At 38.8% G+C, this 27,281-nt stretch overlaps 3 protein-coding genes across 12 annotated transcripts in view; 2 read left to right on the forward strand and 1 right to left on the reverse strand.

The window, feature by feature from the left end:
- The window catches only part of tiam2a (TIAM Rac1 associated GEF 2a), a 66,455-nt gene extending 65,431 nt beyond the window's left edge, over positions 1-1,024 (forward strand). For all 8 annotated transcript variants that reach the window (XM_056767618.1, XM_056767619.1, XM_056767612.1 and 5 more), the window contains one exon: positions 1-1,024. In XM_056767618.1, the coding sequence (XP_056623596.1) occupies positions 1-635 (635 nt within the window). In that variant the 3' untranslated portion in view covers positions 636-1,024.
- On the reverse strand, positions 940-27,110 carry tfb1m (transcription factor B1, mitochondrial). The gene is made up of 8 exons (XM_056767626.1): positions 27,058-27,110; positions 25,709-25,861; positions 25,412-25,563; positions 25,024-25,132; positions 18,482-18,633; positions 17,709-17,828; positions 2,366-2,493; positions 940-1,601 (listed from the first exon to the last, which is right to left on the reverse strand). Exons 2-8 carry the CDS (start codon positions 25,836-25,838, stop codon positions 1,325-1,327), a joined length of 1,068 nt encoding a protein of 355 aa, XP_056623604.1. The 5' UTR covers positions 25,839-25,861; positions 27,058-27,110; the 3' UTR covers positions 940-1,324.
- LOC130436705 (claudin-20) lies at positions 2,545-10,632 on the forward strand. 3 transcript variants are annotated; one of them, XM_056767628.1, is made up of 2 exons: positions 2,545-2,747; positions 6,481-10,632. In XM_056767628.1, the coding sequence occupies exon 2, from the start codon at positions 6,575-6,577 to the stop codon at positions 7,301-7,303; it is 729 nt and encodes a 242-aa protein (XP_056623606.1). In that variant the 5' UTR covers positions 2,545-2,747; positions 6,481-6,574; the 3' UTR covers positions 7,304-10,632. The 3 variants fall into 3 exon arrangements, with proteins under 3 accessions (XP_056623606.1, XP_056623605.1, XP_056623607.1); XM_056767627.1 differs by lacking the exon at positions 2,545-2,747 and adding an exon at positions 2,758-6,090; XM_056767629.1 differs by lacking the exon at positions 2,545-2,747 and adding an exon at positions 6,119-6,278.
- Positions 27,111-27,281: the final 171 nt, after the last annotated feature.

Below are 27,281 nucleotides of genomic sequence, written 5' to 3' on the forward strand. Positions count from 1 at the left end.
GGTCTTCTCGAGCGTCTTGGCTCTGCAAAAAGACTTCAAATGACACTTGCCACTCCCTTAATGACCTGCTGAGGCATGCTCTTCCCGATTCAGATTCAACAAGTACAAGCAGTTTGACCACCAGCAGTGCCAGTGCTCCTCTGGATACCCCATCAGATCTACCAGTTCATCAGACTGGCCTTAAAGAATCCATCATCGATGAGGACAATGAATACTGTGAGCAAAATGAACGTCAAGACTCTCAACTCTTGGGCTCTGCTATCGAGACCAAATTTCAAAAGCTTCAATTGACAGAAAAGTCATCCCAGGGACCTGCTCCTTGTGAGGAGCCAGAGACTGAAGTGGACGACCTAGAAAGGCAGGCTTTTATCAAACGAGCTCATTTCTGTGCAATGAATCGCACGACTGGCAGAGGCAGCACGAACAGCTTCAGACGAGAACAGGTGTCACTAGGGAACATGCGTCGACACAGCCACTCATTGGACAGCCAGACAGAGTCGATGGCAAATAACGTGGACCTTAATTCACTACTGGAACAAGATTTCAGCGTGCAGAGCTTGACTTCTGTTGTCAATGAGGACATTTTCTATGACAACACGACAGAGGCACAAAATGGTGCTGCAACAACCTCTTAGCATCCCTTACCAAGGCAAAACATTTGAGCTGTGCTTTACTGGTAAAACAACTGGAAATAAACTACAGGAAAGGTCAGGTTACAGTTTTGCCTTGTATTAGGAACACTACAATACATTTTAATTTAGATTTAATGATTTGCTTTTTATAAACCTTATTTATTGAAAAGGTTATATTTCTATTAACCAAGTAGGTGGGTTCAGATTTGTATGTGTTTAGTGTTGTATTAAATGGTTTACCAAAGCTCTCACAATGCATGTAAACCACATACTTTCCTTATGATCTGCAAAATGTACGACTGTAACATTTCATATTCATCATTTAATTAAACATGTAATTCTTAATGTGCTTACCATTCAAATAAAGTCAGCAATCGATGTGGGTATTTTTATGTTCAGAGGTCCACAGTCTTTTCATGGTAACCTAAGATTTAACAAATATTTGACATCACCTGCCACACAAAAATACACATTTACAAGTTTTAGGATTTGTCTTTGTCCTTTAATTCACAATGGCATGGCAGCGTGTCAAAAACAATGGGCTAACAGTTTGGCTGATGAAGCATCTTTAGATTGCATGCGGAATGTCCATCGGCTAATCTGGAGAATCATTTTTAAGATAAAAATTGAGCAAGAAATTCATACTCCTAAAGGTGACATTGTCCTTATAATAAGTTCCACCGTCTCCTGCGTTAGCCGGCGTTATTAGGATGTCCTTCCATTGTGGTTTGAAGGTGAGGCTCTTTAGTGTTGCCTGCTGCCCGCTTGGTTTTATGCTTGAGTCTCAGTTCCTCTCTGAAATCATAGTCATTGAGGCCTTGGTGCTCGTGACATAGCCTGCAGTAGGCGTCTACTAAAGCCCTGAATTCAGAAATAGACAGCTCTGTGGGCCGCAGTGTGGGATCCACATCAGCACTGTGCAGCAACTGCTCTGATAATTCCTGACGCTGAGACTCTGGAAACAGCATTCTGAAGGAAAGAGAAGAACGTTGATCACATCACTTAATAAATTAAGGTTCACAAAAATAAGTGACGACTTAGTGCCTCGCAAAACAGGAATGTGGCAACAAGCAACTGCTTAAAGTGATAGTTCACCCAAACATGAACATCATTCACCCACCCTCTTGTCATCTCAAACTTTTATGATTTTCGTCTTTTGGCAGAACACAAAAGAATATATTTTGAATAAAGTTGGTAACCAAACAGCACTGGCCCCCATTCACTTCTATTGTATGGACATAAAACCAATCCAAGTGAATGGGGGCCGGTTAACGACATTCTTCAAAATATCTTCTTTTGTGTTCTGCGGAAGAACGTGATATAGGTTTGAAATGACAAGAGGGTGAGTAAATGACGACAGAATCTTTATTTTTAGGTGAACTATCACTAAGTTACAAGTCTGCCTTATTTTCCCTAATGCGATGAGTCATAATTGCTTTCTATTAAAAACTAGGGTTTTTTTGGACCTAGTCCATGCAGATGCTATATTTAATGAGATGACAGAAAACAAGGCTGTAAAGGACATAAGTCTTGCACAAGGTACAACGCAATATAATCAATTTCCTCAATTGATTAACTTCAGATTATATATATAATTTACCCAGACTAATTTTCATTTCAGGATGGCACTATAATGCCAACAAAGAGCAACGATACAATAGCAACATAGAGTAGGAGTAATTGTAGAGAAGAGTTTTAAGAAATGCTTGATGGAAATGCTGCAAAGTGCTTACTCGAGCCCTCTGCGACAATGCTTCCTCCGAAACTGGAAGGCGTTCCTGACAATCCTCTCGACCAGCTTGAATGGCTGCTGAATCTGGGGCTGAGCCAGCGGAGTGAAGTGCACCACCCCCACATCCACCTACGCACACCACGGGTAATGAGATGCAAACACACACACACAGATGACAGAGCGTTACAGTAAAACCTTATTCAAGAGCTACTCCCACTCGAGAGAGGGAGAGCAGCAGAAAGAAAACTAAAGGGATATATCAGCAAAGAGAGGGCGTTCATTGGCAGAGCAGGAAGTGAGTCTGCATGATGACGAGGCAATTTGGTTGCCACAGAAACACCTGTTTAAAGGACCATCAAAACAACCATCTTCAAATGTGAATAGTAAGTCTCATTTTAAATTCTGGGGATGAAGCTAGTCCTCTTTAGTGGTTTACTAGGATGATTTTTTGGTTATTGTGGAGTTAGTATTAATGATGGCGGTAAACGGGTTAGATGACACCAGGCTTCAGCTCCTTTTTTCCATGGTTTCCCCAACAACACTAAAACGAAATGACACCAGGTTGTGTTAGTACCATGGACAGCAGAGCTGTACACCTCTTGAGCTCTGTATTGCATATTGCCAAAGGAAATTGAATGGCCCGGTTTCACATTAAAGACCCAAGGCTAGTCCCAGACTAAATTGAATTTGTGACCTGCTTTAAATGAATATAACTTGCCCAGAAAATATCTTAATATATCAGTGCCATTGTTTCGTCTCAAGATGCACACCAGTAATGTCTTCTTCTTAGGCATTTTTATAAAAGCAAATACATGTCTTAATTCAACTAAGGCATAGTCCTGGCGTAAGCTAAACCGTGTCTGTGAAACCGGGGGAAATGTACTAATTTTAAGCCATAAATGTAAATAAAGGGCAAAGACAAATGCAGACAAGCACATGTCTACTGTCAAGGCTTAAACTGGTTCTTTCACATAACTGTGTTGCACATAAATACTCTGATTCTCATTTACTTGCAGTTTACTATGTATCTGAACTATGAATTGTGTGAAATACTTAATTCCTGTTCCACCTACTATTCCAAGTTATGTATAGCTCTTTTATAGATCCATAATGGATATATATATATATAAAGAAAATAGCTGAAGGTGGTAGAATTAATGATTTGTACTTTGTATGGTACACTTTATTAATAAACCAAGCAGTTGTGCTGCACTCGTGCAGGATTATTGGGCTTTCATGGCAAATCCATCTGAACTTGGATTAAATTTAAATAAAAAAAAATCAATTTTAAATAAATAATGAGAAGAATCCACATTGAAGCATTTGCATTTCAAAATCATGGCATGCAACCTTTGAAATACACTTCGTCCATTACTTTCTGACAAAATGAAAGGTTATATTTCACAAACTCATGACCTCTTATACATCTCAAATACTTATAATACTATAATTAGTAATCCCCGTCTAGTATTTTAACCTTGACTTTTTTCCAAATAATTATAGCAACAAACATGCTTTGAGAACTCAAACACATTACTGTTATTATTAAACACACATTAGCTTGATAGCGCCGCAATTCTTTTCAAGCCACACACATTTACACAGTTTATAAGATCTTCTTAAATACAAAGGTGTTTTTCATTTGTAATTTCTAATGGAAACGATCAAATTGAGGTGGCATTTCCTTGAGGCTATCTGAGTAACCATCATTTCCTTTATGTAACTGCCCGTGAGCAATGCAGTACAGAGCTGAGAATTGCATACAGTCAGCAAAAGGAGAAAATAGTCCTGCAAGGAGCATGGGTACATTAATCGTGACAGCTCTTTCAAAAGACAACCACTGTTACCTCAGCATAGATGAGAATCTGAGAACGCAGAGACTAACCAATGCTGGCCGACGGGGCTTTCGACAGGAGGATGCTTGTTTAATTGCAGGAATGGCTTATCCCACGCTCTATGAACAGCCCAAGGCATCACTGACAACCAAAAGCAACACCGATGTGCTTCTCAGATAGGAAATGCATACAGTGATCCTCTCTCATAAACCTACGAGACTACAGGCTTCTTCGTTGTCTAGATGAAGATGGAGTCAAGACAGAGAAAAGGCATGTGTCCTTAGTATCATTTTAACACATTTAAGAATGCAAGGCCAGCAAAAAGAGCCCCCTTTGATTAAAGAAATTCACAAGCAAAAGCACAGAGGCAATAAATCAAGGTAGTGTGGAACCGTGCACTTTTTCATTTATAATGGTACATTTACACAGGCATTTCCTGTAGGAGCTGCATCTGCATTTTGGTAATAAACCCAAATGACTCCATCAACAGCTGTGAACAACAAATGGATAAACAAGAAAAAACATACTATGGGCAATTACGCCCCTTCAAAAAAGGGGACAATTTCAATGTCCACTCAAGCTACAGCACATGATATAGTAGCTAAAGGTGTTCAATTCGTGGAACCATGCTTATGATTGCTTTCAGAATCTTCACACGTTTGAATCCCTAGGTATGGCAACTATTAAAACTTATGAACTGGTTCGCTAAGAACTCTTGTCAATTGGTTCGGTGCATATACCGTACACATTAATTGCATAGAGGGTGAAGAAAGCATTAACACCCGATCTACGGCAATTTAATGCATTTCGTAATGTGGTAAATTCCTCCAGAATTTGCTTGCAGAAACTAAAACTATGATACTAGGTAGACAGATATCAGGAAAAAAGCCCAGCTCCTATTTTGTCCTCCTTTACCCTCTTTGTCATTTCTATACCAAGGCCATATAGCCACTCCCTCCGTGCAGCGGTAAAAAGGACGGATGGAGGACGGCAGGGGTGGGGGTGCAGGGGGTTTATAGGGGCAGCAGCTGTGAGTTCATCCTCCTGGAGAGTGAATGTTCCTGCTCATTGGTAGGTCATTTTATGATTAGGGTGAAAGTGGTGCATTGCTATTATAACAAAACACTTCAATTCGAGGTGAAAGTAACACGTATTTGCCTATATTAACTTTATTCATCAACACACTATTCTTGCCGAGATGCTTTATAAAAATGAAATGTAAACACACATTATAGAGAATCACTTTTTGTGCTTTTAATTATAGATTTAGAAAGCCTTATTATATTTGAATAATTAGCATTTCATTATAGATCTAAGTAACACACAAATCTATGTTGTTCAAATAACACATTTATTTAAAATTTTGTTTCCCTTCAACCAGATGACCAATATTTTGATAAAGAATAAGATTCTTGCTGTGTAGAGACGATTATAAACCAGTGATTTATTTAATATCAACACATTGAATGCAGCTCATACACAAACCAACGCTTTTGATATGAAGATTGAACTTTCCTTGTCTGAAAAATAATTCTGTTTAAAGTTTTTAATAAAAACGACATATGCGACTATAGTCGGGTGTATTATGAAATCTTATAGAGGAGAATGGAGAACAAAAGAAGGAAACAACAGAGACTTCAGTGCGCGTTAAGTTTAAAGATCTCCTGCGTGATGCAGACGGCCATTCGTGCAGTATTTGACATCGTTCGCTGCTCAATTACTTATGTCGTCTTGTACACCCCCACTGCCGACAACATTGATAAAAATGCACTACATGTACAGTCGCGTACTCTCTGTTTATGTATTTATCACTGTGTGTGTGCGCGCGCGCGCGTATATGTGCGTGTGCTCTGAGACCTGACGCGTCACAGCTCGCTCTGCACCAGCCGAGGTAAGCACAGGATTTTTGCATTCCGCTCCTTATTACAAAGAACGCCGTCAATCTCTGCTATGAACCAAAATTGTAGTCGTTTCTGTCATTTCATTAAGTACAAATAAAGCGTAATTGTGTGCCGTTCACGCTACTTCGTCGTTTACCTGATGGCACGGAGAGCCGAATAGGACGGTTCGCAGCATTGAGTGCGTTCACTGTTACTCCGCAAATAACTAATTGCTCCAAGCCAGATGCCGGCACCAGGCATGCACCAAAAAAAGCAAAGCATCTCAAATACCAGAACCAGGAACCTGTTTTGACATCATTCTGAGTGCAATGTTTTCATTGTTCCTATTGTGCTGGGGGAGGAGAACACTCGCTTAAATCTCTCTCACTTTCTTCCAACAGGCTTCGGCGCTGAACAGTCTCTGCCGTCGCAGCAGAAAAAGAGTGGACCAGGCAAGGCTGGGTGAATGTTGGCCAGGTTAAGGAGCGTGGCAGGATGGCGTCCACGGGTACGCAGATCTTCGCCTTTGTGCTTTCGCTGCTGGGCATCTTAGGTGCCACGGTGGCCACGTTGCTGCCCAACTGGAAGGTTAGCGCAGACGTCGGCTCCAACATCATCACTGCCATCTCACAGATGCAGGGGCTGTGGATGGACTGCACCTGGTACAGCACAGGCATGTTCAGCTGTACACTAAAATACTCCGTGTTGGCACTGCCTGCATACTTGCAAACAGCACGCACCACTATGGTGCTTTCATGTGTACTGGCAGCATTAGGATTATGTTTAGCTTCTTTGGGCTTGAAGTGCACCCGCTGGGGTGGAGGACGGCGTGCTAAACGCCATGCTGCCATGGCAGCCGGCGCCTGCTTTCTGACCTCTGGCTTCCTCTGCTTATTTCCTGCCTCCTGGTACACCAATGAGGTCATCGTCAACTTTCTAGATGCAAATGTGCCAGAAAGCAACAAGTTTGAGCCGGGAGGTGCCGTCTATGTAGCCTTCGTCTCGTCTGGTTTCCTTTTCGTAGGTGGATCCATTTTCTGTCTCTCTTGCTCTGGTAAGCGACACGACCCCCAGGATTTGATACTGCTCCCTCCAGATAAACTCCTCTTGCAGCAACAACAGCATCTGCTGCAACAACAGCAACAGGAGCTGCTCCAACACCAGTATTGCTCTCTCTCACCCCTGGATAATAAGACGGGCTACAGTGTTCAGGATTATGTATAGGGGGAGCCAGACACGTGAAACGCACTGCCACTCGGCCCCTGGCTCATGTAATAATGAGATGAAAAGGCAAGAGGACCAATGCTTTGAAGCCTCTGTCTCCGATTTTTTTAAGATCACCAAGCACAAAAAAATGGAGTTATTCCTCTAAAAAAGGTCTTGAAAGAGACAGACTGTGAATGCTGAGAGGTAAATGGAAGGAACGCTGCAGTAGCAACAGCTCATGCTCTGTGCAAGATTGACAAAGAAAGAGAGGAAGATGATGAATAAAGGCACATATTCAGCATCCTAATAAATCTAATTAAAGTGTTCCCCTGGGAAGGGATTTGCAACAAAGGAATGTTTTTGCTACTTCAAATCCCGAAACAGCCCCCCCACCCAAAGTTAAGAACTTAAAGCAATTGTTCAGCTGCTAACAATCGTTTGGTAACTTCTTGTGGAATATCAGATGGCAATATGTCTTTAAGAGGCAACAGTATGGAAGACCCTGCATTTGGAAGATATGCTTTTTTACTCATGTAATGGTTGTGTTAATGAAATCTTATTATGGTAGCTGATAGGTTGATTGATATTCTGCATAAGCATGCTTTCTGGAGCCTGTGCATAATGCAGTGGAATGCCTGATGTAGACTGAACCGTAGCCATATAGCCTATGCATAAAGAGCTGTAGTATAGAAACCGCTGAAACTGTTTATAGAGCGGGAGGAATGAGTGAATAGAGGTTGCTGGGTCAGGCATGAATGGGAAATCCATAGAAGCCGAGAGAAGACTCCCCCATCAAGTCATGGGTGTTTGATATTGTGCTGTGCTACCTTTAGCTCAGTGTGCGTCGTGCACTAACTTTATCATGCACACACTCATATATACATTGCTGCATGTGTGCATTCCACGTATGCAGCTTCTCATTGCCATGGAAATGGTATTCTACATCCAAACACATACATTGTCTAGGTTACAACTCTATGGATTTCAAGAAAAGGAAGGGGATCCTCTCTGTATTGGGCTGGAGTGCGTCACGAATCACTTCAGGAACATCAGGGGGTGGATGGTATTTACAGACAAAACCTTGTGTGTCATCCTCTCTTGGATTGCGGGATTGTACTCGGACTCTGATTCTAATCTATATGACATAATCTACATTCATAATACATACATGGCATAAAAGACATACTAAATAACGTCAATAAAACACTTTACAATTGTATTTGTTAGCATTAGTTAATTAATGCGAATACAACTGTACATGATTATACATGTAGAATGTACATGATGTACAGATGTACATGACTACATTTTTACATGAAGTAAAATTGCTGATTAATGCTAGTTAATGCATTAATTTATGTCAAAAACAACCTTATTATAAGGTGTTACCTTAGTAGCATTTTCATGGCAGTGAGTGATACCTGGTGAGACTGCAATCTGGTAATGTCATCACTCACTGGAGATACTCACACACCATTGCCGAATGGTGCCAAAAATCCTCATGCTCAAATTTAAATAGCAAATCTGTCATCAGATACTGGACACAGACAAACGTAGATGCTATCTACATGTGCCCGAGTTATACTGAAGGAATATTTTTAGTTTCATAGTTTTCACAGCACCTGAGGTATGTTGTCTGCACAAAGCTTAAAGCTAAATTTTCACAAACATGGCCGTGGTTATTGACGGCGTGCCAAAATGTGGTACTTTTAAAAATAAACCAGATTAAATGATTGTTTGAAGGCATGCCACAGATGCTGTCTATAGCTATTAATATCCCTTAGGGTGCAGGTTAATACTCATTGTCTTATTCACTAAAGTGTGTTGCACCCCTCTCTCTCTGAACGCTGGATGCTGCCTCTAACAACCAGAACAACTGCATGTCATGTGCAAATTTGCCAATGCATGAACATAGCCCCCCTAAAAAGCATGTGAAAAAATTACAACATTCCCTTCCCTGCACCCAACTTGTGTCAAGTCAAGTGTGTGTAGTTGTTTGGATGTAGTCTTGCGGTTCTATGCTGTTTAAGGAGCAATTGCAGTATTCTGCTCTGGCAAAAAGAGCTTTGGCAGTGATGGATAGCACAGCACATTCTTCCCCTCAGATTCCCACAGGCGGGCAGATGGCTGTGCTCGCCCCCTGCAGGCAGCATTGGGCATACTGAGATGGCACAGTTGGGCATTGTGCTGCTTGTCTATGGCAGAATATGCCCTTCTCAGTATACCATACTAGCTCCTGGAAAATAGTGAGGGCCCATGCACCATTACTGAATGCAATAAACACTCTCCTCCAACATTTCTAAAAGTAACTGTGCACCATATGTTACAGAATGTGCCAAAACTATGTCTACTTTTCAAATATATGTAAAAATATTCTGTTTTGTCTGCCAATTACAAAAGAATCAATAGGTGGTTCTATAGACCATTTTGCGAAACACTGGTCTAGAAGCATTTCCGGTTTAAGATTTTATTTTAAACCTTACATTTAGAATGAAACCTTAAAGATATTTGTTTAACATTTTACATAGGTTGTAAATATTCTGTTGGTTGAATTTTGTTCAAATGTTTGTAGAGGGGAACAGAAAGTTCTTCCGGAACAGCATTACAGCAGTATTGTTTACATCATCAGAAGTGGTCTGGTAAAAAGAGGTTTACAGTAAATCGGTGTGCCAAGTTTCAGGATTTCGCTCTTTAAATTCCAAAGCACAATTATTTCAGAATCATTAACCGTTCTGCGCAGACAAGAAAGAATCTATACTATTTACAATTGTGCTTTGGGATTTCATACATGTCCAAGCTCTACAAATGCACCCATGTTGTGGATCTTTTTATGTTGTGGATCTTTTAATTTTATGGATCTTTTTATTTTATGCATCCTATTTGTTCACTGAAAGCACTATTCAACACCCAAGCATGTTCACAGCAAATCTTCTTTATAAGAAGACAAACATTACACCTTTAATTGTGTAACCTCGTTTAAAAGCTATTTATTTTTTGTTAGCTAAAACATATTTAAAAATACGCTAAAATAAGGATGATAACCTGTAGATAGTTAGTACTATAATGTGTCAAAAAAATGTTTAAAGACAAACTATCATATTGTTATGGTGCAGCTTGTTCATTAGCACGATAAAGTAAAATGATTTTCATATGACCAGACCAAAATGATCGGCCCTTGTTTCTGTTCAGTGGCCTTTTTTTGCATATCTTGGCAAATTTGGGGGTGAATGCATCTGCACTTTTAATTTTGCAGAGGATATTGTTCTCATGTTTCTGTACTGCTACTTCAGTGTGCTTGTGCAAGTAGTTATATTTTTTATTAATAAAAATGGTCAGAAACAGTGTTATTATAAGTGCTAAGTCTTATTTCATTGCTTGCTGTTTTGCTTAGTTTTGTTAATGTGAAGATTACCCTTTCAATCGATAAATGATAGAAATCCAAAAGGATAACATGGGGCGGTTTCCCAGAAAGGGTTAAACCTAGTCCCAGACTAACTTGAATATTAGAGGTGTCTTAATCGAAAACAACTTGCACAAAATATTGTTTTGTCTCAAGATGCCCAACAGTAATATCTTCTGTTAAGTATGTTCCTACAAACAATTTAAATATCCTAATTTAACCGAGGCCTTCTCCTGGTTTAAAATAATCCCCTTTCCCGGAAACCGCCCCATTGTGTTCTACTGTACCTAGATTATCTTTTAATGTTACAAGAAAAATATCTTAACATCAACATTCACATAACATAATGAATCTGGTGTTCATTATGCAGCGCCTTTATAAAAAAAGCGAGAGTTTAAATAAGATCAAATCTTCTGTGCATTTAGCCTAAATTTCCTTCAGATAACTCTGTACTGAGATGCAATAATGACAGAACCTTGGCTTTAAGTCCTCAGCTTGTTCCTCCCCTTAGGTTTATAGGGTTCCATCTGACATTTTTGTCAAAATTTTGTTATTAACATATTCCTATTCTGTGGCAACTTGTTTCATAGGGATCCTATTCCTTTTATTGGCCATTCTCTCGGAAAAGCCCGGCAAGGCGAAAGAGCCGGCCCACGAGTCAACTGAGGAGCTAGACCTGCTTACCATCAAGATTATCTTTGATGCTCAAGTTGGGTTGCGCTGTAGCTTGTTACTCTTGCTATAGTAAAGTTTAGGTGTGTCAGTTTGTTCAAGGCATTTCAGTGATGGATGTTATATACGGTGGATAAAACGCTGGATTTAGAGATCATTTGAAACTGATAGATGGTGCGGTCCCAGTGCTTCAAGATGCCGGACATGAACTGCACTCTGTAAGTAAAACTAAGTCATAGGTCTTTGTTTTGTTGGCTATCGGCGTGTATGTTCATAATGTACAAAACACAAAGGGATTAATGTGATGATGTGTTGCTTGCTCATGTTGTAGTTCCATCCCATTCCCTCACTAGTCCCACTTCTAGCAGCTCATGTTTTTCCGGAAATTATCATACAGCTGTATCTCTCTTTTATAAATTTGATCAAACTAAATACTCTTCTAAGATACAACTTATGTAACACTACAACATGAACTTATCCAATAGCGCAAGCTGCAGCATAACACGAAATGATGCCCAAGTCAAACGAAACCAGTTGTCCTGTATCTATTAGAAAATTGACACAGTGAGATAGATTGTACCTCTAAAGATTGAATGAAATGCTAAAGATTAAACCAAGTAAGTAACATGTTTAGATGATTTAATTATAAATTAAAGGAAATTATTCCAAACAATTGAAACTTTAGTATGGAACATGTAATTACAGTAAGTTAGCTAAACCAGTTAGGTTTTAATAGACTTCTAATGTAGATTTAGTCGACTAAAATGCTTTAAATATAAAAAAATGATCATAAAAATGAATCATTCAAAACTACGGATGGGTACCTATACCGGTATTTAACGAGCCCCAGGCTAAATTATGAAACACTGGAGCATCGAAAAAAGTTTTGCCCTTATTGGTTCTGCTTTCGGCACTGGAGAAGCATGTGCAGCCTGGTCTCATTGTTTATACCTAGGTATTTTTATATATTTTATAATTCTATCGATAAGCGATTTATATTTTCAGACGTGTTAACCTACCCATTTTATAGCGAACATAAAAAGATATAAGATGTAATAGACTGAAATATGTAAGAAAATGACAAATTTAGTAACAATATAGCAGTAAAAATATATTTTGTAGTCACAAATCCTACTCCTATCTCTAAACCTAACCATAACTTTTTCATAAAAATATGTACAGTAAAGAAAAATATGGCAGACGGATAAGTGCAATTACAATCATTCATTTATTGTACTCACTTTTGTTGCCAGCGGTTTAGACATTAATGTCTGTGGTTTGAGTTATTTTGAGGGGACAGCAAATTAACACTATTATACAAGCTGTACACTCACTACTTTACATTGAAGCAAAGTTTAATTTCTTCAGTGTTGTCACATGAAAAGATATAATAAAACATTTAAAAAAATGTGAGGCGTGTACTCACTTCTGTGAGATACTGTACGGGAGTTAGCCAGACAGTCTTGGCACGTTTACAGGCCGTGTAGAATGCAGCGGCTAAACTGCTAACAGGGACACGCAAGCATGAGCACATCAATTCTGTCCTCTCTTCAATGTTTGCTAGTTCGTTTTGGTAAAAATACAAACTTTTCCTGTTTGTTTTTAAATCCTTAAACAGTTGAGCACCAACGTATCTTGATGTATGAAACTTCATAGACCGGCTAGATCTTTTAGGTCTTCTGATCAGTTACTACTAACAGTTCCCAGATCTAGATTAAAACTAAATGGCGATCGCCCCTTTTTTATATCCTTGTTAAAACCGTATCTATTAACTCTGGCTTTTAATAATTCTGAAGGTTGAGATATACATTGGATGTGTATTAGATATACAGTGTATATTGGATGTGTAGTAGAGACATGTTGGATGTTTATCGTTGTATATTTTTTTATCTTTGTACAGCACATTTGACAACAACAGATATATTAAATTCTGCTTTATAAATAAATAAAGAAGAAGAAAGTCATTTGTCCAAATTATTAAGATGTATATTACAATGAAATGTTTATCTGAAAAATCAATGCATGCTCAAGCGCGCCAAACATTGTTCAACGAAGACATGTACAGACAGAGATATTGCACTGAGACTAAGTGACACTGGCAGCGTGCGGATCCTCTCATATTGAAAGCGTTTATCTTAAAACCTCAACAGTTCTATAACTTTGATATGCAAGTCTTCATTTATGTAAGATGTTATCTCACATTGTCAAAACAGATGAGATGCAGTAGTGAGCCACAAAAAGGTTTTGGAAAAATAGGAAAGGGAGCACATTTTTTTCAATCTTTTGCTTTCCCCAAGAACACGTGTTCTTTTGAAAAACTTTGAGTTTTCCCAAGAATATTTTTCTTTCCCTCAAAAAACTATTCTCCAGAGATTATTTTGCGCTCCTTTTTCACACTTGAGCTCTTATTTGGACAACGCTACCCATCTGCTTCCCCCAAAAGGAGTGACATTCACTTTGGATTTTTTTCATATACTTGATCCACATTATAAGGAGATGAATCATGTCGCTATCATGTGATTGAGGCTTTTACTGGAAGCTCATTCGTTATTTTAAGGGCTGGTTAGGAGACCCTCCAAAGAGTCTTGACACAATTTAAACTGTACATTTTATCAGTACTGTATGTTTGAGAATCAAACCCACAACCTTTTGTGCCACTAATGCAATACAGCATTTTTGGACTATAAACCATGCTATACTACAGAGGTGCTAGCGCAGCATTACTCTTCCATTATCTTTCTTGACAAACATCTGCTTGAGGTATGCTTCACTATTTTCAGATCAATCTCTGTCATGAGCCTTTAGCTCAGTTTTTCTATCCTCTGTGTGTGGGAAGGACACTGCAGTAGCAGCTGGCTCACAGTCTGCCTCTGTACACACATCAGCTCAGGGGACAGGAGGCCGCTGCAATGTTCTGGATCGCCAAAGCAAACATCCCATAAGTATTAAAAAAAAAAAGGAGGAAATGTAATAAAGCAAACATACAAATAAAATAATAAGCGCTTTTCAGACGTTTAAGGTTGATTTTAAAGTAGTTATCAGGTACGGAAATGAAATAACCAAATGTAAAATAAGACTTTATAGTCTTCACCATGTAAAAGAAACCTAACTTAAGTTATAATGTAATCAGTCAGGAGCAGTGTATGTTTTTCTCTTCGTCCTTTTTTGTTTGATGAACGTTAAAAACAGAGATGATTATTATGCTGCTGCCCCTTTAAGAGATGCACGGATGTAATAAACTGTTACACGTCCCCTGTTTCCAAACTGTTTCTGTTTACTTAAGACATAATGGGTTACTTTTACATACTAATCATATTTTTGGAGATGTTAACAGTGTTTCACATAATACATGACAATATTAGCATCTGTTCATTTTAACAGCAGGACAAAACTATTTAATCTTTAGCTTTTGATATTTTTGGAAGCACAGGAAGCATATTAAAAAACATCAAACAGACATTGAACCACATTAATAGCTTGATTTTCATAACAGGGGGACATTCTTGTATTTTCATGTATAAAAAAGCACACCTCCCTATTCATTTGTACAAGTATGCGTTTATGAGCTTTGCCAGGACTATAATGGCAGCTCCTTTGACAAATCATAGCAGTGGACCAAAACTATTTTGGTTACATGGGCAGTGGTGTAGCAGATGGCCACACACTGCGCCCCTAAAAATATTATATAATTTTTAGGATTGGGTACCAAAATCCTCCGACGCATTTGATGGTGAGGTCTGGCTATGACTCAGCGCAGGTTCGAATTTCTCCGCACCTTTAATGCTGTGAGACCGGTAAAGAGAAGCAGCACATAAATGCAAGAAGTTTGTTACTTATGCTGAACTTCATTGACATTGAAATGTACAGAAATGCTTGTCTCTTCTGCGTTTTGTCTATTCTTTAAGTCTCTGTGTTTATATTGCAAAGATATCCTCTTCATGATAATAATAGTTAAAAACATTGATTCAAATATAGACATTAATATTATGAAATGTATATAATCAGATACAAAGTAACTAGTAACTAGCTACTTGAGCTATTTTTTCATTGTATAATTTTTTACTAGAGTAATATTTTAAATAGTGAATTTTACTTTGTAACAATTTCTCTTGTTACTTGTACTTTTACTTGTAAAAAAGATTTTGGCTACTCTACCCACCTCAGGCCATATGTCTGCGTTTTGTTGGCAATATGCGTGTACATGCATAATGTAAAAAACAGGAATCGATTAATGCACTGATGTATTGTGTGGTCGTGCTGTAATTCCGTCACCCCTGCCTGCCTCCAACTGCACGCCTTTTCCGGAAATAATCATACAGTTGTATATCTCTTTTATAAAATTGATCAAACTAAATACTCTTTGAAGATACAACATATGCAATACTACCGTATAGGTTCTCAAGATTAATATGAGACTGGCAGAAACTGCGTGTGTCACCCGATCTTTTTAACTCTCCAGCATTCCGTCATAATTTTTCTTTCAGGCTCTGTAAATTTGGACCAAACAAGTCATATCACAGTTTATATTTTTTAGCTTATATTTGTTAGGGCATGTATTGTACATCAACAAATACAGGGGTGTCAAATGCAATCAAGTGCAGCACAGGCTTTAGGCCATTCAGCCAATCACGGTGGACACAAGCCTTCAAGGACACCCAGCGTCACTCAATGCGACAGAGCAAGATGCCTTGCAGCGGCCACACAAGACAGATACAAAAGTGAATAGATAAAGACCCACACCCCTTGTGCCATGTCGAAACAAGCGAATGCTTATAATAATAGCAGCACCGTTCTTTTCTCAATTGCTGTGTAGATAATTCCTCCTAACCTTACAAACAGATTTTGAAAGGCAAGAAAACATGCTAAATATATTGCTTCAAACCATAATATGAATCTAGTGCTAGACAAAAGAGTCTGTATTGCACACCACCAACTTACTTTGATGTTTATTATTTCTTTAAAAAAATCATTTTTTTCAAATCCTTTTCAACTTGTATTTTCACATATACATATCATGTCCGTGTGCAGTGTTCTCAGCAGTAATTTACCCCTACGTCTTTGAGACAGCCATTCAAAGACGATGTGCTGGCTGACAACCATTGTAGCTGTTGGTTAAAACTAAAAGTATAAGAAAACAATGTTGGTGACCAACCAAACGCCAAAAATGAAGGATTTTTCACAGGTGAACATTTAAAAGAAGTGAGCATTTCACTAACTGTTTGTAGAGTCTTCTTAACAGTACATGAGTCCTTGGTTTTTCATCAGGCAGTAAAGCTGCCTTATCCACAAACCTGTTCCAAGGTGTCCTTGCATGCACTTCAAGTGGTTGTTGTGTTGTTACTACGTTGTTGCTTAACAGCCCACTCCCAAGTCATTATTATATTTATATAATATTATTTATATATATATTTATGTCCCTATATGTGGTTTGGGACCCTTGATTGCTATTTGGGTTTTGCCATTTGAGGTAACATTCATATTTATAGCACAGGCGTAGTGTGACAAGCAATGTGTCAAAGTTTAATAGAAATTTTAATTTGAACAAAAGCCACACAAAGACATGTATTATCAACATCAGATCATTGAAGACAGACACTAGTGAAGTTTGATAAATAGCATATTATCTGGAATTTAGAGCTCAAGGCTGAATGCTCCCTAATAACTTTTTTAGTTAATTCAGCGAAGGAAATTCCTTTCAAATCTATCTTCGTTACACAATTTAATGAACAAAAAAAACACAGAATTAATAGTGGATGCAGAACAGCAATGCCATATCCTCCAGATATCTTACCATCTTGGCTATATTTTACTTTTTCAAAAACAGATATTGTTTCATCAGTTTGTTTATTGTGCATCATCGTTCTTCATTTCACGTCAAAGGCTGATGTTTGAATGACTACTTGTGCTCAACCCTATAAAGCAGCACACTTCTTTCACTTTTGGGATAAACGCCTGGGTGTGTGATAAAATAATCAACCATGCCATTTATTCCAAGAGACTCCACAATTCGTCCTACTTTCCTTTCTTCTTTGCCTCATTCCCAAGAATCCCAGCTGGATGAAATATTTACAGACAAGGAAACTATTGTACAGTCTTTCATAGGACCCCCACAAATCCCAGCCATTCTCCAGCAACCCAATACTCTTGTACCAACTATTACCTCAAACGCGTTTCTTATTCCCATGCTGTAAAGCATAACAAGCAACACATGGCTAGTACACCATTTATGTCGCCATGTCTGATTCCATAACATTCACTCTGTACTCTACTAAAGTACCACTAATAACTTTCCACTTGAGAAGTCAGGCAATGACAAATACAAATGGCAGAAGAAATTGAAAGAAGACTTACATCTGGTTTTGGAACAAAGGCACGTCCTGGGATGGTGAAACACTTTTTGACAGTGCAGAGATATTGTGCCATGACAGAGAGACGGCTACGTTGAGGGCTTCCTTTGCTGGCTGTTAACCTCTGGAAAATAAAGTAGGTGAAGGGAGCAATGGATTCTTTAATTAGATCTGTCTTTTGGAGCGATCCACTGAAATAGCAACTGAAGTGTCAACTAAAGTGTTTTTTGTATTAATTTTATGTATCATGTATAATTTTCTAAATTGCATTATGTATTAAATTGTTCAGATTAGTCATTTTTGCCTAACATCTACTTATAATTTAATAAGTATGTAATCATGAAAAAACACAATCACACCTCTACTCCAGATTCATTTGTGTGTATAAAACAAACAGTGCCAAAGTGCATTACACTTAAATCTCCCTATTACAGATTATGAGCAATTCGTAACAGTGACACATGCTCTATATTTATGACATTTACATTTAGGCACTTGTCAAGACGCTTTGATTCATGCAACTTAACACCGGACTGTATACATTTGATCTATGTGTTCCATGTGACATGTGTTGCCAAAGTAATTAAGCTTTGTTAAATAAAATAATCTTTACTCAAAGTATCTTTTAATTGTACAATGGACTACTCATGATACCTGTGGTGTTAAATGCCTGACTGATGATTTTTCTTTATTTCATTTAAATGGGTTGTTGACCACAGCCGGACAGCTTGCAAACTGAAATTTTCAAATCACGTCCTCTACAAGAATAACACTTACTTCAGCCACTTCTTTCTGGAAGGTCAGTGTGAGCCTCGTACGACCAAACATAAAGGGGCCACTTCTGTTGGACATCTGCTCTAGCCACTTTATAAGGAGAGGGGTTGACACACTAAAGGGCAAGTTTCCAATGATGTGTAAATTCGGCGGTACTGAAACGCACACAACGAGCACATTTACAGTTCTGCTCAGACATTTACATACTCATTACAGAATCTTCAAAATTTAGATATTTAAAAAAAAAATACATATTGCAGTGTGTTTTATTAAGTTCTGTCCTGAACAAAGCTAATTCACATAACAGACTTCTACATATAGTCTAGAAAACACAATAGTAAGTAAATTTACAAAAGATAACCTGTTTCAAAAGTTTACATACCTTTTATTTTTTAAACCGTATTATCATACTTGGATGATCAATGACTGTATGTTTTGTGATATTTATTACCTTACTTTACTGTTTTACCTTCATTTTTACTATTTTGTACAGCTGTACAATGCCCAACACTCACATCAAGCACTTTAACCCTAATGCAGTCTTCGTTTAGGGTGTACGCTCATGGTCTTTGGGGTCTCTAGAGAGAGTTTCTTTGTAGATCTAGACAGTGTTGACCACTTTCCAAAGTATCATGCAATTTTGACAAAGATAATAACATTTTAGTGAACGTCATTTGCGGGTCAAAAGACCCCAAAGACCGCATAAGGGTTAATGTACAACTGTACATCTGCACATGACAAATAAACTTAAAGATGGGGTAACACACAGAGTTTCTGCAAATCTCATAATAATCTCGAGTACCTGAAAAGTAGTATTGCATTCTTCATATCTTCGAAGAGTATTTAGTTTGATCAGATTAATAAAAGAGAGATATAGTTGTGTGAATATTTCCGGAAAAAGACGAGCTGGTGGAGGCGGACAGGGGGTACAGAACTACAGCACGAGTACACAATACATCGTCGCATTATCCCTTCATGTTTGAACATACACAGAGAAACTACCGTGGATGGACGTGCCCTTCTCATGTTGGCTGGTGTACGTGTGGCTTTTTCTCTCACGCTAGCTCGTGGGCATGCGTGGGCTTTTCTGGGAGAATGGCCAATAAAAGGAATGGACTTGATGAAAAACTTTTCCGAAACAAGTTGGAGTGCTGGGGGTTTGTATCGAGCATTGAAATACTACGTCATTCATCAAATTGACCATGTTAAGCATGAGAAGCCAACACGTTGAACAGTGTAGAGTCAGAACACAAGAAATAGCATGTTACCCCATCTTTAATTTGATACACGAGTCTGGAGTATGTACCTTTAAAGGGAACTCTGGGTAAAGAGAGATGTATGGCTTAAAATACAAACAATGGCATTGACCATAAATGTAAAATGAAAACTAGTGTAACTGTCACAGTATTTAAAATATTTTTACTTGCATCAAAGTAAATTTGTGTGCCGCCATTTTTTTTGCATCAAAACACTGTGTCAAATGATGGCAACCTAAACCAGGGGTCCTCAACCGGGGGTCCCTGAACTGCTAGGGGTCCGCTAGTTACTGTTTACTCACAGGCAAATTTTTGTTAAAAATGTAAAGCATGGTACAGAACCAGTGGTTGTCTTGTAGGCGAGGAGCAGAGTCTTGAATTTGATGCGAGCGACTACATGGAGTCAATGTAACTTAATGGAGAGAGGAGTGACGTGTTCAGTTCATTGAAGACCACCGTTGCTGCTGCATTCTGGTAGAGGAGTTGTAGTGCAAGCAGGAAGTTCAGCTAGTAGTACATTGCAATAGTCCAGTCTGGACAGAACAAGAGTCTGGACTGGGTTTTACGTAGCATGTTCGGAGAGGAAAGGTCTAATATTCCTAATATTGTAGACGATGAATCTACTGGTCTGAGTGGTGCTGGCAACCTGATCTGTAAAGTTTCGCTGATCACCGGTCACCACTCCCAGATTTTTGGGCGTTCTGTAAGATGTGATGGTTGATGAGCCCAGTTGGACGGAGAAGTTGATGAAATGTGAAAATCACTTAAATTAAGGAGAGAACACACTCCCGTGACAGACGCACGCATATCGTTATTGATACAACATTCTGGGCTGGAGTGAGATTGCTTTTGCTCTTCTTCACTCTGAAGCTAAGTGAAGTGATGTAAGCGATATATGTATGTATATCACCACTTCTCGAGAAGTGGGCGGATATATTTAGTTTTACAGAATGTGAGCAGAGCTCTCCTCTGTGCAAGAAGAGAGAACCCCGCTGAAACGAGGTGGTTTTCTGACAAACTGAAGTCTGTACCCATTCGTTATAGTACGAATCACCCATTCGGGAGCTGACATAGACTGCCAAGCTGATATGTGATTCGCGAGGGTCCCCACATTTACTGGTGGATCGTATTGGCCTGCTGGAATGGCCGGTTTCTTCATATGTGATACAATAGTGCAATCTGGTGGAAAACTTGGGTCCAGCATGAGGGGTTTGGAGAGACTTCTCTCTTGTAAGTGAAAATTGTTGCATTTATTTGCTTTTTCAGATAAAAAAATTATAAATTGTTAACGCCTAAATACAATAAAAATCGCAATATATTGCCCCTAGTGGTGCAACTGGGAAACTACAACCTTTAATGCATAACAACCTGTATTACGGTAATTTAAAGGCTACATACATTTAGTGGCTCCAGACAATTTTTATTTGATGGGAGAGGGCCCAATATGGCTCTTTTGGTCGCAAAGGTTGCCGACCCTTGATTTGGAGGAACACATGGGTCAAAGCTAGGCCTGTGGCGACGCGTCGATGATGTTGACGTCATATTTTTGCGTCAACCCTTCACAGCAGCTCGCCACACACACGTGGGAGACCAAAACATGGGTATGGGAATACTTCAAATTTAGCCCCAAACGTAAAGGTGTCGTTATTTGCGCTCTTTGCCAAATGGAGTTGGCATACCACGCCAGCACAACAGCAATGTTGGAGCATCTGAAACGGAGGCACCCCGTTGTCACTCGTGAAGGAGACGATAACAAGTAAGTACTTACTTTGGCTAAATTAATTACATGTTTGTGTAGTGTAGCTTGAGCTCTGCGCACTTCAGTGGTGCTAGCTAACTACTTTAGCTCCCCGTGCAGTTTGTTCGTGCTAGTTAGCTACTGGCGCCTAGACCACTGTGTTTAGCTACCGTTAGTTATCATCTAATGTTGGCTTGAAACGTTAGCTACTAACCTAGCACCACAAACTGCACAGAGAGCTAAGATACGTTGGTTAATGGGTTAGCCTAGCACCACCAAATTGCATAGCTGCTAGATAGCCACGTTAGCATTCAAATAAACTAAACATAGCATAGCACTACAATGATGTTAAGAGTAGATTTAAAATACCCCATTGTCATAGCTGTTGTTCTTATATGAATTGATTTTGTGTTTTCTAGGACAAAGCAAAGGACCTTGGCGTCCTATCTTGGGAAAGAGATGCAATGCATGCAAAACAAACTCAAAAACAGGAATTTTATATTGTTAAACACTGCACAGTGGGGTTTTTTGCACTACAACTTTATAATTTTTTGAACAAGAGAGTTATGTTGGTACTGTAAAGAGTAAACAGGCTGGTCTTACATTTTGTATAACAGTACAATTATTTTATTTATTTTATTTTGTGTAAAGCAGAATATTTTTTGCCGTGCAAAACTGTTTTTTTAATAAAGTATATTATTAAGATTTTTTTGGCATTTATTTGAGATACATTATGGTTTTTATTAATTGAGCAACAGAAAAATAAGTGTTAGATTAACCGTCAAATTAGTCAACTAATCGATAAAATAATTGTTAGATTATTTGTTTAATAAATAATCGTTTACCCCCAGCCCTAGTCAAAGCCTTCATTAAATCTGTGTGAGACTAGTGTAGGGAGCTGTGTAGTGACACTGCTTGTACCCTTTTTCTCACTGCAGAGAAGTCCACTCATATTAACGAACGTATTGCATACATTTGCTATTTTCTTGAGTTTCTTTTGTTTTGGGAACCACTAGAACCGAAGCCTTCAGTAAATCTGTGTGAGACTGGTGTGGAGCTGTGTAGTGACACTGCTTGTACACTTTCTCACAAAAGAGAAGATCTCGCTCATTGACGAATGAATTGCATTCGTTTGCTTTTACTGGGTTTCTTGTGTTTTGGGGGACACAGGGGCTGAAGTTTATTAAATCTGTGTGAGACTGGTGTAGGGAGCTGTGTGTTGGCAATGCTTGTACACTTTCTCACACGGAAGAGAAGTTCTCACTCATAAACAAATGTCTTGCATTGGTTTTCTTTGAAGCGTGTCTTGTGTTTTGGGGAACACATGTGCCAAAGCCTTTATTAAATCTGTGTGAGACTAGTGTAGGGAGCTCTGTAGTGACACTGCATGTACACATTTTCTCACTGGGAAATCTCCCAGCATGTTTTGTGTGGGGAACACACACTGGGCTACACATGAAGCCGTAACACTGGGTGGGCACCCCAGGCATGGGACAGGGGGTGACTCCATCGACATGAAGTCGATGACAATCCCTCACGGCAATATGGACACCACACCATGCATGGCAGTCACGCGACTGGTTATCCACAGGAGTGGCCGGCACCAATATAGATAGCAATATGACAGAAAAAAGGAGAAAAGATGAAGGGAGGCTGGCAGCCTAACGAAAAGTTGGAGCGTGGGTGGCTCGCAGGAAACAGACAGCTAACCTGGCCTACAAGACAATCATGTCTGTCAGAGGCTGATCCACAGATATGTCCTCCTGTAGACAACAGTGAAGTCCAACCAACGAGCTGTGAGAAACAAACCACAGGTCGCGAGAAGCGAATGTCAACTGAGGAAAGGTATCGTGTGCAGGTGCCTTTATGCATTAGGTTAGGGGCGTAACCTGGCATAGGGCACACGCTCCTGTCTGTTAAAGCCAGACTTGGTGCTATTGGATGCATCTGCAGAGGTCAGGTACCAATGCCCTTCCCATAGGTGGATCTCGAACACCGGATGGTGAAAGAATAGTTAGCCCCTTTTGAAGCTGGATCGTATTTTGATTGGTCCAATACCGATCGATACCCAATCCAGCAAAAAGGTCCATATCGACCCTGATCCCCGATCAAAATATCGAATCGGCGCACCCCTAATCCCAGATGGTGAATGACGCATAATGCAGTACATGGGCGATACACAATGATCCAGACAGTGTTGAGGTTAACATTGAAGTCTTAATTTTTTGGTCTGTGTCGATCGAGCAGTTGCACATGAGTGTCCTCTGGTTCAGAGACACGATAGCACAGATCTGATCATATGCGTCGATCATACTTGCAATTCTGCTGAGAAAACTAAACGTATCTGACGCGTTAAAAGTCTAAACAGAATCTTGTGTGTTAAGGCTCCATGGAAGAGATCACACATTGCAGCCTTGATGAGTAAAGGAGAAGACAAACACCAGTGCCACTCGGACTTTGCAACACGCCTTCGGGCAGTTATTGCGTAATTCAAACAAGACATGAATGGGAATCCTGATATCTCTACAATCGCCAGCTAAAATCCAAACTAAACAACATAAAACAACATTTAAAAATGATGTAAGCTGTACCATAACATTTGTTTCTAAATTGTGCTTGAAAACATAATTTTTCATTTTGCTTTAGATACTACGCATGTGCAAAGCTTCGCTTGGCAGCCATATTGAGCGTTGCATTTCTCCTCATTCATTTCAATGGCATATTAACAATTAATCTTGTTAATATTAATATATTTGTTTTACACCACTGTAGTTATCAGACTGTTAAATGCAGATTTGCCAGGCTGACTGTGCCATAAACAAAACACTGTTGGTTATTTTAAAAGAGGTCGGGGCCACTCAATATGACTTGTGCTCTCCGCATGAAATTACGTCCACGCATCAAATAATCCTGCATGTTAAAAAGGCATTTCACTGGGACTTTAAGACTATTTAAGACCATTATCGTATACAATTCATTAGAGAGAGAGAGAGAGAAAGAGAGAGAGAGAGAGGGGACAGCGTCAACATCCAAAATTCAAATGCATTAAAATGCATTTTGTAATAGCTTAAAATATCTTGTATATTTTAAATTTAAAATGATTTTGATTTATTATTATATATGTTTGTATTGTTTCTGACCAACATTATTAAAATGTACGAAAATACACACTTTTTATCTTACAGCAACTTAAATCTACAAAAGAACTGATTAGTGTGTCTGTGTTCTGGTTGGCTGCCTGTGAGTGCAACCAGACAAAATCTCTGAAAAAGAAAATGGCGGCCTCCTTAGGATAAAATGAGTATTACATTTAGTTTTATTTTAAGAAGTTAGAATATTTCATGTGTTTCTAAGGACAAATGCTAGTAGTGTAAGGCTATTACAATGTGTCTCTCTATACCTGGAGTTCCCTTTAACAGGAGGGTCAGTGCATTACAATTTTGTTGTAGTACTTTAAATCACTTTAAAGCTACTGTAATAAAGATTTGCATGTTTTCTAGTTTAAAAAAAATATTTAATGAACTGCATTTGTGATAACTTGCAATGTTTACCATCTTCCCATGTCTTGGCTATGTGGGCTGGGAACACTTTGTCAAGTCTGTGTGTCAGAATATCTCCCTGTGCTATTCTCATTCTCCCAGGGGCAGCCTCGGACAAAAGCTGAACAAGCAAAAGCAAAACAACTTCAATATATAAAACAAACTTTGTATAGTATGTTTTTTTATTCCATGTCTGAAAATTCTTGCTTTAGTCTAAAAAATGGCAGTACGTCTCAGTATAAAGTAAAAGATCAGCATCAGTTAAACATAACATAACATAAACATTAAAATTGACATCAGATAGTATAATTTTTTTTTGAAAAATTGAAAATAACTCCTTAAAAGAACCTTAGCAGAACATGCTTGACTGTTAGTTTATATATAATGAGAATATAAATACCTGTAATCCAGGAATAAATCGGATATCCTTCTCCACCACTAATAAGTCTGCTGCCCCAGCGTTTAGAATTGACCTGGTGAGACCCCCAGGTCCAGGCCCCACTTCACACACATGTGTGTCCTTTAAATTTCCCGCTTGGCGGACAATCTTATCTGAAAGCCATTAGAATGTTTTTAAATACTTCTATTCAGCACCTAGAGCCATAAATAGTGTACAACTTTGCGTTGCAGTGTACAACACTATACAACATGTCAGGTGTTCAAAATGCATTTAGATGCAAACAGTTGTTGGATTTACCTGTAAGTCTCATGTCCAAGAGGAAATTCTGAGAAAGTTGCTTCTCCGCCTTTAGATTATACAGTTTGATGATCTCCCCAATGGTGGGCAAAGGCGGTAACCGATAAGGGACCAGTTTAAGAGAACCCATCCTCCTTTGCCGATATGTGACCTCTTTATACAAACAGAATAGTTCAAAGGGTGAGACCACTTATTTAAATGTTTCCATTTGACATTTTCTAATGTGATTACATTAAGTTCTGAGAGAGAAATACACACGTATCTTTCCTTGTTTTTCCCCACAACTTTGTGAGTGTACCCCACAACCCTCTGTTATGTATTCTGTTTATGTCATGCTTTGTAATTTCTGTCACGTTGGTGTCAATGAGCCGGCAAAACGGCAGATCTAGACGCATGAAATCTTTAATAAATGCCATAGAAAACCCTAAGAACACGGACACGGAAGGAAACCACAAATAACACCTACAACGACTAACCGCACAGAAGTGAAACACAAGTACAATGTATACACACACAAGGGGGATTAGTGTAACAAGAAAACAATGGGCGTGGTAAATGAAAACACTTGGGGAACATAATAAACATCGAAAACTATAAAAAGCTACAAAGCATAACATAAACATGAAATAACCACAAACAAGGAATACATAACAGAGGGAATACATAACAGTGAGGGCTTGTAACTGTTAGAGGGTGTGACAAAGTATGCTAGTGTCAATTGTTTTCCTTGTTACATTTAAGAGGTTACATGAAATATTTGAACTTAACTGAACCCACTTATCTCAAAGCAGGATACTTAAATGCAAAAGGTGACGCAAAGAGAGAAAACTCTGAAAGGGACAGTGAACCAGTTCAACCAAAAAAGGTTGAAGCGACATTAAATACATAATATTTGGGTGACACCTAGCGTTTCATAGTCTAAACTGCAGTTACAGGAAAACTGACGGTTCCAATGTCATCAGTGATAACCCTTACACAACACGATATGTTAAACTGTGATATGACTTGCATAACTATATTTATCATGTTTTAGTTCGTGGAACGATTTAAAAGGAATAAAGATAATATTTATTATGTTTCGCATCGAATACAACAACCAGTCTGCCGTGGCTCAGTGAACACTGCTTGTTTAAACAGTGGACAACGGGAATAGTTAACTGAGCAGGGTTTTTATATCACCTTACTCTACCAAAAACTGTATTCCTTTATTATAATGCAGGTAATACCTAGTGTATAAACTTTGAACTATAATAAAAAAAACAAGGCTTTCTTCTCCCAGGGCTTAAATTCTGACTTTCTCAAGGCCACTTAATTCAACAACAACATGTATTCTAAATAAAAACGCTTACAAATGGCACGATAGAAGCATGCGTTCCTCACCAACCTCTTCCTGTTGTGGAAGCAGCACATGCCATGACGATATGTTTAATGTATCCAATAGGGTGCTCAGAAGGAAGACGGTAGCCAATCAAGTATATGGGGGTTGGGCTTCCGCTTCTCTTGAAAGCAGCTGCAACAAGAGCCGGTGAAATCAGAGTTGCGACACACTTTGATCTCGCCGCCGCGTTCATGG

This window comes from Triplophysa dalaica, chromosome 15 (assembly GCF_015846415.1).
Source record: "Triplophysa dalaica isolate WHDGS20190420 chromosome 15, ASM1584641v1, whole genome shotgun sequence".
In the NCBI taxonomy this organism is placed as follows: Eukaryota; Metazoa; Chordata; class Actinopteri; order Cypriniformes; family Nemacheilidae; genus Triplophysa; species Triplophysa dalaica.

Bases quoted from the DNA above. Each gene is read 5' to 3' on its own strand.
- LOC130436705 (XM_056767628.1), top strand. From the start codon at position 6,575: ATGGCGTCCACGGGTACGCAGATCTTCGCCTTTGTGCTTTCGCTGCTG.
- tfb1m (XM_056767626.1), bottom strand. From the start codon at position 25,838: ATGGGTTCTCTTAAACTGGTCCCTTATCGGTTACCGCCTTTGCCCACC. The intron at 25,133-25,411 runs GTATTTATATTC...TTGCTTGTTCAG, and splicing joins GATTTATTCCTGGATTACAG to CTTTTGTCCGAGGCTGCCCC. The intron at 17,829-18,481 runs GTAAGTGTTATT...TTTATTTTCCAG, and splicing joins TCCAGAAAGAAGTGGCTGAA to AGGTTAACAGCCAGCAAAGG.